This window comes from Triticum dicoccoides, chromosome 3A, assembly GCF_002162155.2.
Source record: "Triticum dicoccoides isolate Atlit2015 ecotype Zavitan chromosome 3A, WEW_v2.0, whole genome shotgun sequence".
NCBI classification, from domain to species: domain Eukaryota; kingdom Viridiplantae; phylum Streptophyta; class Magnoliopsida; order Poales; family Poaceae; genus Triticum; species Triticum dicoccoides.
In genome coordinates, this window is record NC_041384.1 from 62,457,048 (window position 1) to 62,467,893 (window position 10,846).

The window sequence follows — 10,846 nt, forward strand, 5'->3', positions numbered from 1 at the left end:
TCACCTTCTGGGGAGGCGGCAGGTCGCGGCGCGAGGCCGACCTCATGTTGAGGCTCATGGACCGAGACATGGCTCTCCGGCGAGCGCGGCGGCGTCGGCGGTGATCGGAATCGCGGCGTCCGCTGCGCGAATTCGCCTCGGAGACGAGCTGGGCCTCCGGCGTTGGAACAGAACAGGGGATTTTTGGGCGGGTGGGCGGGCGCTTATCGTGCTGGCGCGAATCTTAAAGCGCTTCTTCTCCGTGTTGCGCTCCCGTTTGGTCTTCGAACCACATCCGGAATTAACTCGTTTCTCTGGGTTATTGTACTTCTCCGTTTTACATGTGCCGAATTCAGGGAAAGGAGGGAAAAAAAACTTAGTGATGCCTAGGAAGGTAGAATAAAGGTGATCATGTGTGACCCTCACGCGCATATAAGGCTGCAAAAAGCGAGGCTAATTTGTCGTTTGAGATCGAATTTGGGTTCGACTTGAGATCAGGTCGAAAAAAGAGTTGAATATGAGCATTTTATGTACCTTGATCCAGAAACGAGCTGATCTTTAGTTAACACTGGCACGCTCGATTTTAACTTGAAGCTTGATATAAATGTAATTATATTAAATAATCATGATACATATTAACAGAAAATATGATCATTGTGTGATTTTCTCTCTTTTATCTACTAGTGAGCATGGATGCTTACTTAAGCATGAAGAAAATTTAGGGCATGCTACGTGGTCAGCCGTGTGTTCAATATCATGTTATATTTGACAAAAGTTTAAGTGATTTTCTTCTTTTGCTAAATCATCCACAAATTCTTGCTATTAAGTATTAGTGTATTAAATACTTGTCTCCAATTGGGGGAGAATAAGTCAAACTACGTTGAAATAGTTTATATTATAATTGTTTTGATTGGATGATATTTATAGTGGTTTCTTTTCTCGTGTTGTGGCCTATCTTGTTTAAAAATTTGACTTATATTATTAAAAGAATCTTTTTATTTAGCTCGGAACTAGCTCAAGATCGTTATAAGCAAAGCATAAGTGATTTTCTACAACTCGACCTTGAGATTCACTTCATTTGAGCTTGCTCAAATTTTAGTATACGTTAAGCTGAGCCTAGTTCAACTCACTCAAACTCAACATGTTTGTAGCCTTACACAATTTAGGGTGTGTTCGGTTGCCTGCATGTTTCCTATTTGATCCACTTTTCATTGTTTGATAGTTTGCATAGGGCATCCTCAACTATATTGAGTTTAGCCCAAAAAACCCATGTTGAAATGTCCTTATATATATTTACGTATCCTATATACCTAAGAGAGTAATCTCCACTAACTTATTTATCTCAACATGCAAGAATGTCACATCATCTTACAATTATAGATGGGATAAGGCCCACCTTAACATGCAACTATTGTTGGAAATATGCCCTAGAGGCAATAATAAAAGCATTATTATTATATTTCTTTGTTCATGATAATTGTCTTTATTCATGCTATAATTGTGTTATCCGGAAATCGTAATACATGTGTGAATAACAGACACCAACATGTCCCTAGTAAGCCTCTAGTTGACTAGCTCGTTGATCAATAGATAGTCATGGTTTCCTGGCTATGGACATTGGATGTCATTGATAACGGGATCACATCATTAGGATAATGATGTGATGGACAAGACCCAATCCTAAACATAGCACAAGATCGTATAGTTCGTTTGCTAGAGTTTTTGCAATGTCAAAGTATCTCTTCCTTCGACCATGAGATCGTATAACTCCTGGATGCCGTAGGAGTGCTTTGGGTGTATCAAACGTCACAACGTAACTGGGTGACTATAAAGGTGCACTACAGGTATCTCCGAAAGTATCTATTGTTTTATATGGATCGAGACTGGGATTTGTCACTCCGTATGACGGAGAGATATCACTCGGCCCACTCAGTAATGCATCATCATAATGAGCTCAAAGTGACCAAGTGTTTGGTCACGGGATCATGCATTACGGTACGAGTAAAGTGACTTGCCGGTAACAAGATTGAACGAGGTATTGGGATACCGACGATCGAATCTCGGGCAAGTAACATATCGATTGACAAAGGGAATTGCATACGGGGTTGATTAAATCCTCGACATCGTGGTTCATCCGATGAGATCATCATGGAGCATGTGGGAGCCAACATGGGTATCCAGATCCCGCTGTTGGTTATTGACCGGAGAGCGATCTCGGTCATGTCTACATGTCTCCCGAACCCGTAGGGTCTACACACTTAAGGTTCAGTTACGCTAGGGTTGTAGGGATATGTATATGCAGTAACCCGAATGTTGTTCGGAGTCCCGGATGAGATCCCGGACGTCACGAGGAGTTCCGGAATGGTCCGGAGGTAAAGATTTATATATGGAAAGTCCTGTTTCGGGCATCGGGACAAGTTTCGGGGTTATCGGTATTGTACCGGGACCACCGGAGGGGTCCCGGGGGGCCACCGGGTGGGGCCACCCATCCCCGGGGGCCACATGGGCTGTAGGGGGTGCGCCTTGGCCTGCTTGGGCCAAGGGCACCAGCCCCACTAGGCCCATGCGCCTAGGGTTTCCAAGGGGGAGGAGTCCTACTAGTGGAAGGCACCTCCTAGGTGCCTTGGGGGGGAGGGAAACCCCCCTTGGCCGCCGCACCCCCTAGGAGATTGGATCTCCTAGGGCCGGCCACCCCCCCTTGGCACCCCTATATATAGTGGGGGAGAGGAGGGACTTCAGACCTTGAGTCCTTGGCCTTTGGTTGCCTCCTTCTCCCTCCTCTACACCTCCTCCACCTCCTTATTGCTTAGCGAAGCTCTGCCGGAGTACTGCAGCTCCATCAACACCACGCCGTCGTGCTGCTGCTGGTGCCATCTCCCTCAACCTCTCCTCCCCTCCTTGCTGGATCAAGAAGGAGGAGACGTGGCTGTTTCCGTACGTGTGTTGAACGCGGAGGTGCCGTCCGTTCGGTGCTAGGATCTCCGGTGATTCGAATCACGTCGTGTTCGACTACATCATCCCCGTTCTTTGAACGCTTCCGCTCGCGATCTACAAGGTATGTAGATGCATCTATTCACTCGTTGCTAGATGAACTCCTAGATGATCTTGGTGAAACGAGTAGGAAAATTTTTGTTTTCTGCAACGTTCCCCAACAACTATGCATGGGAAAAAGATCCACCACCACATGCGACCATGCACGAGAAAATATTTTTCATTCTATTACTCTACTTATATTCAATAAAAATTTACCAATGTACATAATCAAATATAATAAGTGTTATGTATTTTTAATTTTGGTTCATGTGCTATTTATCTAAATATTTATATCCCACACAATACAATCTAATTAAAATATTTTGCAACCAATTCCCGTAGCAATGCGTGTGGTATCATCTAGTATAATAAAATATGAACCCAATTTTATTTATAACGATTCACAAAAAAATGTTGTCTATTTGTAATTGTCATAGTATCCTCACCACCTTAAAAGAAGGTAACCACATCTGGATAAGATACATCCTACCAACACAGTCTTAGTTTAAAGCATGTCTAATCACAATGCAAGCGACCAAACAAATGTCTCAACTCAGCTTGTCTCAAAGCATACACCGCTACTAAATAATAACAGTTGCATGTACTCAACATGTCTACACTTAGTATGTCTAGGAGAACATATATACTAGGTTGATAATGCTACCAAACACATCGGTGGTTTCGGAATCTTGATGTACTTTTTTGTGTGTTTGAGATGCTTTGTACTTCCGGTGAATTGATAACTCCGATCTTTTTCATTAAAAAAAACACATCATCTATTTTTTTTCACATGTACCAAACACATCCTTTGCTATTGTGCTGTGCATGCATGAGTCGTTGGTGAGTAATGCTACACCTACATGATTCTAGTTACGTAATTAACGTAAATATGTAACGTGTGAGTTGTTGATTGGAGATTGCGGGAGAGAGGGGCCCGCCCCTGTGAAAGGGGCAGAGAGTTTAAGAAAAACATTGTCATGCGGGCCATGGCATCCCTTCGCGCTGTTGGTGGTGGTGGCGGGACGTCGCTGCAAGCGTCGTCGTGTGGCCGTCGCGACGGGGGATGACTTTTACGGTGCTAATGCTTAATAATGAAAGAAAAGATACACCAGTCATTAAACAAGTACTTGCACATTTACATCGAATGGAACTTGATTACTTTCTTTCTAAAATGTGATAAACACAAATTTAATCTAGGCTTTCTTCTTCTGAGCTGAAGATGCAACCGATGTTGCAGCAGCTAACGGCGCTGACCATGAGCAGAGACCACGCAAAACTGCAATTACAGCAACCACGATGAACGGAACATACAGCTGAAGCAGCCTCAGCGTTGCTTTTCCTGAGCCCAACATGTCGCCGAGTATGGCGGACTGAAACAATTGCGGTCACCATTAGAAACGAATCGAGAAAGATCTTCCGCGAGAGTGTGAATTGTAAAAAATATCGACATTGAAGGCTAGGTTTGCAGAAACTACAAGTCTACAATTTTGTGCCCAAAAACACTAACTTTCAGGCTAATTTTTTTGTAGAAAACACGAGTTGCTCAGTTCGGTCGTTTTAAGTGAGATTATGACAGGTAGGCCCGCTTTTGTCGATGTGGCGGCACTGTTCATCCGTCTGAGCCGTTAGACGGCGTCAGACGCCGTGCCCGGGCCTGCTCGAGCCGGTACCCTCTTCTACGAATCGTTACAGGCCCACCCCCAACCCTCATTCTCTCGCGCCCTCTGCTCCCACTCGTTCGCCGCCGTCGAACCCTGTCACATCTCCGACCGCCACCGCCGCCGCGTCGCCATGGTGCCCTAGAGTGGCGGCGGCGGCGGCGGTCAGAGAAACCTACAAAATTATAGACTTGTGGTTTCTGTAAATCTAGCCTTCAATGTCGATGTTTTTTGTAATTCACTCTCCGCGAGAAGACAAGAGGATAAAGTCATTTGCTCAAGTCGAGTGTCGGCAGAACCAACAACTGGCGGTGAAATTTGCTCAAGGAATTATCGAATCACATTATCAATCATTTCACTAAAAAAACTCTCCTCCACAAACTTCCACCACCAAGGCAGCGCAGCAATCAAGATTTTTCTTGTATGAAATGCTTGTCGCTTGGTCAACGGAGAAAGAAGCTATCACTTCGCCTGTATGGATCTTGAAGCAAAGCAAGAAGAAAGGGCAAACGCAGGACCAAGACGGGTACGTACCAAGTAGGTGAGCATGTAGACCCCCGCCATGAGCGAGGTGGTGGCCGACCAGCGGCGGCGCGCGAGGATGCCGTAGAGGTTGGCGACGCAGACGGGCCACAGCAAGGCCAGGTCGAGCCAGACGAGGCCGAGGAAGAAAGGCGGCGGGTAGGCGACGAGGTAGTGCCCGAACGCGACGGCGAACCACCGGTGGATGTCCACGAGCGGCGCCGGGTAGAGGTCGCGCGGGAGCACGACCTGAGAGTCGAACAGCGGGGCCGCCACCGCCATGATCAGCGAGAAGAGCGCCACCACGACGTCCGCCGTCGCCGAGACGGCGCCCATTGGTTTGTTGTGGTGCGGCCGGAGGGAGCGGAGCGGAGCTGTGGAGGACCGCGCTCTGTTCCTGTTTTTCTACAGAGGAGCTGCTCTGTATCTTGTGGTGTAGGAGTGTGATGACAGGAAGAAACTGTGTCTGCGAGGTGGAGGTTGACGTTGAGATTGCGATAGAGAGGGATGCGGAGTGGAAGCGACTGTAGAGAGGAGATTTTCTTTCCACGCTGTTTTGCTCCTACGATCGGCTCAACCGGGCTTTCCTTCATGAGATTCGAAAGGGGTTCGAAGCGGGGGCCAGACTGCCATTTTGATCAACGACGATGTTGGTCACTTCTTTCAAAGAAAAGAGGGTTGCTATAAGGTGACCCGTTGTCCCCTCTTTGCCATTTTAACTTTGCCATTGATGCTCTTTCGACCATGTTTGACAAAGCTATGTTGGAATATTAGACAAGTTCATGATTAATTTCAGTAAATAATTCATGACTAAAACAAAGACTAGAATGCAACAATCTGGCAAACTAGATGAACAACTAAACATGCACATCAGCATCACACATTAAGTAGCAAGTTTCGGGGAGAGACATGAACAGAACACGTAGGACGTACTATTTGTTAGTTGCTGAAGAAGCAACGGTGATGATGACGATGTTGGTGACGATTTGTTGTTGACGGCGATGAAGACGTCAATGAGTAGCACCGCTCGACTTGAACAGAAGACGACCCATGATGATGAACTTGAGCAGTCGCGCAGAGCGCTTCCCAAAAACCTAATTCGTCCTCTCCCTGTGCAGGATCGAAAGGACGAACGGTTTCAGAGACCCGCTCTCCCGCACGCCGATGCACACCAGCGTTAGGGATGAAGTAGACTACGATGGCAGCACAAGTTTTGAGATGAAGTAAAACACTAGGTGTTTTCGATGTGTCTTTGGCCGCAACCAGTAGCAGTATATATATTAGGACCAGAGGCGGTACTGCGTCGTGATCACAATCTCAATCCGACTTGGTTTCTAAGTCGTATACTTACCGGACAAGAAAAATCAACTTGTCTATCAAGAGATAAAAATAAAATAACAAAAGGAAGTTGCGTCCCTGCAAGGCAACAAACCGAATTTTGAATGCAGACATTTTTAAAAAAATTCAAACTTTTATTGAAAAAATAGTAACACATTTGAATTTAAAAAATTCAGAAAAAATTCAGAAAATAATTTTTTTTAAGTTGATAACTGGCCGGACGTGTCACATTTGCATACGGTGTCATAATTCTTGCATTGTATGTTTCGGTTCATACTGGTGCCCGCACCACAACTTTCCCTGTATGTCTGAAGTTGAGCAAAATAGAAATTTTAATCATCACAAATGAGTGAAATAACTCAAGGAAAGGATGTGATTCCCTGTACCACCTCATATTGTTCATCAGATATGAGGCCCATCCTATGGGCATATGGGACTCTGGCTGGCAAATCGAACTTGTGATCCGTTAATGGGTTGCCTATGATGTAACCCTGAAGCAATATATATGTTGAAACATTAGCAGCTACTTAGAAGGCAACACTAAGACAACCTGTGTTAATTGTTCCAAGAGTAAAGAAAGGTTGTGTGATGATACGTTTCCAACGTATCTATAATTTATGAAGTATTCATGCCATGTTTACAATATTTTTATATGATTTTGATATGATTTGATTAGAACTAATCTGGACTGACGCTGTTTTCAGCAGAACTACCGTGGTGTTATTTTTGTGCAGTTGTTGGAACCCGAACTTTAATTGGCTTTGCATGTCAGCATGTGGTACTATGTTCGGTGGGAGGAGGACCGAGTGTCCATGAACTCTAGGTGCAACCAATGGGAGATGGCCGCTCATTGTTGTTCTCAGCCTTGTGATAGCTTTTGTTCCTTTTATTCTCCCTTTTGTGATGTTGGATTTTTCAAAACTATGCAATAATAGAAGGTTGCATGCATCAATCGATGCATCGGCTGGATCATCACACTTGTATTGCCTTGACGATGATGAACATGCAAATGTTATATGTACCATGTCACGCTATACATTGACAAACTTAACAGTAGGAGGTTACAGCCGATAGAATAGTATTCCCGAATCGAAAATCCTTGTGTGCGTAGAGAAAGCACATGTGATGCGCGCGAGAAGTCGAGTTAGAGAGGACGGCCGGAGAGCCACCTATCGACCATGGCCAAGCATTCCTTGGGCCTGTACTCTGGAGCAGTGTGACCACCACCCTGATTAAACAAAGAAACACTTGCTTGGCATGACAAACAAATAGAGTAGCAAATTAACAAATAGTGTCAATACATCAAACTAGCAGTCCCTTCACGTACCTTGATTGTCGCAAAAGTGAGGTTGTTAGCGTACAACGTTGTAAACCTGCACACACATAAAATGCAGCTCAATCAACGGCGTCAAAAATCAAGAATGTTAAAGTTTCCCCAAGCTGATGGGGAAAACAACTGGATTTCACTGGTAGTGGCTCAAACGTACTCACCCAGCAACTTGGCCGGTGGCATACCATGGCCTCCATTCATCGACGACGGCGAAGCCGAGAAAGCGGATCCACGCCTGGGTGCCGATGAAAGGCACGGTCATGTCGTGGTCGCCGCTATAGATTAGGCTCCGGTAGCCTTTGCTGGTCAGGCTCCGGTGATACTCCACGCTGCTCCTGATGTCGGTGGTGTATGGCGTGCCATGGTTGCACCTCAGCCACACAGGAACCGTTCCCTTGTGAACACCCAGAGCCTTTCTCACTGCCATGTTGTTTGCCCAGATGCCAGACATGCTATATCCTTTCTCCTGCATGCAGAAAATATAGATATGTTCATTAAAATTAGCAAAGAGCACAATCTTAAGGAATTTAAGGTAGGTTTCTTTGTCACTAACTCTGCACTCCGAAGAAATATCTGACAAGCCAAGCTCCGCGCTACCAAAGTCAAGCAACGTCCTGCCGCTATCTGAATTTCCATTGTATTCGGCAGAACATTCGGGTTCTAGGATGTGATGTATGTTTATGCCCTTCAAACACTACACTTGGTAGGAAAAGCATCATCAATAATTCAGACAAAAGGGCTTCCTTCATTTCCCTACATTTCCTAGTTATCGTACCTTATCTATTGCATCATGGCAATTTTTGCATTGTATGTTTCGGTTCATACCGGTGTCCACACCGCAACTTTCCCTGTATATCTGAAGTTGAGCAAACAGACATTTTAATCATCACAAATAAGTGAAATAACGCAACTCAATACTATGAGAAAGAAAGGATGTGATTCCCTCTACCACCTCATATTGTTCGTCAGATATGAGACCCATCCTATGGGCATATGGGACTCTGGCTGGCAAATCGAACTTGTGATCCGTTAATGGGTTGCCTATGATGTAACCCTGAAGCAATACACATGTTGAAACATTAGCCGCTACTTAGAAAGCAACACAAAGACATCATGTGTTAATTGTTCCAAAAGTAAAGAAAGGTTGTCTGACCTTCAGATTAAGAAGTGGCTTGTAACCCATTTCTATACCTGGAAAAGAGGCACGGGATAGGTAATTTAAAGCACAACACTGAGGGTTCAACACTAAAGTCAAGGATTATTTGAGTAGAGATATGTTGCACTCCCTATGTATCAAACTGGAAGACGTTTTTTGGGTTTAGATTGAGACTCAAAAACGCCTTACATTTTGATACAGAGGGAGTATTTCATGCCAAAGTTCTCAATTTTGTAGGATGAGCGGAATATTTGTAATAAGGAACAAGAAGGAAATTTCTATGTACCCTTAGCAATTTGAAAGGTTAGCGGTGGCGCAATTAAGCCAGAATACGAATCTCCGGCAATGAAAAGTGGATTCAGTAAGAACTGTGGATGATCCTCATACCACTGCAGATGGAGAAAATAATGATAATAAGAATTCAGAATAATTAGCTAAAAATATGAATTCAAAATATTGTAATTACTGCTAACTGGAGGGGATTTTTCTCCCCTTTCCCTTTTTTTAATAGATGATACGCACACTCGTGCGTGTTCCAGAATTTTTTTTCTTCAAAATATTATGTGCATGTAGCACAGCATGTAAAAGTAATGGGAAATCCGTGAAGATGGGAAGTTTCAGAAGTAGTGGTGCGTAGAATAGTAGTATTATAAGAAACAAACCTAATTATGAGTGATAAGACGGAACATGATAAATACTGTATGTGACTGGACGGACCTTGGTAAGGAAGATGACAATTTGGTCAACGGCTTGGGTGTCGCAGGACTTGTACCCTTGGTCTGTTGCAGAGTATGAAAAGCCAGCTCCAACGGGGGAATCCAGAAAGATTACATTGGCAACCTTTTGGTGAGTGGACAGAAGCATGATTAGAAGATGCGATTATGCTTACATGATGAATTGGTGGCTGGCAGAAGAGGAACATATACTAGCCTTGGTCCAAGAATCCGGTCTGTACACCAGCTCTGGCGGACCACCGGTGTAAGAATCTGCAGGCTGAAAGCTGAGAGGACCTGCAGCAGCAGCAGCAGCAGCAACCAACAAGTAAAATGGTTAAGCATATTAGTCACAACATGATGATGAAAATGGAGAATGGTTAAGCAAATAGTTACCGATCTCGTAGACAAGGCCGGAGAAGGCGGAGCACCCGGGGCCGCCGGTGAGCCAGAGCAAGACGGGGTCCTCCGCGGGGCTCCTCTCCGACTGAACGAAGTAGTAGAAGAGGCGGACGCCATTGCTATCGTCCACTTGCACATACCCTGTCTCCAGGGAGAAGGGAAGAGGCCCATGGAAGCCAGGGAGATGGCTCACCACAGTGGTCTTGTTCTTCTCACTTTGTGCGGTGACGGCGACGATGAGGAGGAGGAGAAAGCCCACTCCCAGTGCCAAGCCATGGCTCATATGTTTCATTCTCTCCTCCTCGCCTCGCCTAGCTAAGCTGTTGGGTAGGAGCAGGACGCATCAAACGCGGCCCAGTTGTAGTTAAAGGATCATTAGTCTCTTTATTAAAAGAAGGAATCTGTCGTTGTCGTTAGGTAGATGGCCCTGCTTTCTCTTTCTCTTCAATTCAATTTCAATACAGTATAATGGAGAAACAGATCTGACTCAACGCCCCTAGAAAACCAGCGCCGCTGTGCTTTGGCTGGACGCAATATGATACTATGATAGTAGCCCGAAATCACCATGAAAGCTGTGTTAGTAGTAGTAGTAGGTTATTTGCTGGTTTTAATTAATAGTCGCACGCATCACACGAGCCACGAGACACCGTTAATTAACACAAGGGAGGTTTGGAGCAAGTGAGCCAGCTCTTTGTCCTATACCGGCTCTTCTGTT

At 45.0% G+C, this 10,846-nt stretch overlaps 3 protein-coding genes across 3 annotated transcripts in view; all 3 read right to left on the bottom strand.

Moving 5' to 3' along the window:
• Positions 1-187, bottom strand: part of LOC119267147 (Golgi to ER traffic protein 4 homolog) — a 7,308-nt gene extending 7,121 nt beyond the window's left edge. The window contains exon 1 of the mRNA XM_037548484.1: positions 5-187. Within this exon, the coding sequence (XP_037404381.1) occupies positions 5-70 (66 nt within the window). The 5' untranslated portion in view covers positions 71-187. The remainder of the gene's footprint in view (positions 1-4) is intronic.
• Positions 188-4,080: 3,893 nt separating this feature from the next.
• LOC119267150 (sigma intracellular receptor 2-like) lies at positions 4,081-5,669 on the bottom strand. The gene is made up of 2 exons (XM_037548486.1): positions 5,205-5,669; positions 4,081-4,382 (listed from the first exon to the last, which is right to left on the bottom strand). The coding sequence occupies exons 1-2, from the start codon at positions 5,526-5,528 to the stop codon at positions 4,206-4,208; spliced, it is 501 nt and encodes a 166-aa protein (XP_037404383.1). The 5' UTR covers positions 5,529-5,669; the 3' UTR covers positions 4,081-4,205.
• Positions 5,670-7,495: 1,826 nt separating this feature from the next.
• On the bottom strand, positions 7,496-10,481 carry LOC119267148 (serine carboxypeptidase-like 17). The gene is made up of 11 exons (XM_037548485.1): positions 10,126-10,481; positions 9,947-10,026; positions 9,734-9,856; positions 9,303-9,405; positions 9,014-9,051; positions 8,813-8,914; positions 8,636-8,716; positions 8,414-8,554; positions 8,022-8,326; positions 7,858-7,903; positions 7,496-7,758 (listed from the first exon to the last, which is right to left on the bottom strand). Exons 1-11 carry the CDS (start codon positions 10,421-10,423, stop codon positions 7,675-7,677), a joined length of 1,401 nt encoding a protein of 466 aa, XP_037404382.1. The 5' UTR covers positions 10,424-10,481; the 3' UTR covers positions 7,496-7,674.
• Positions 10,482-10,846: the final 365 nt, after the last annotated feature.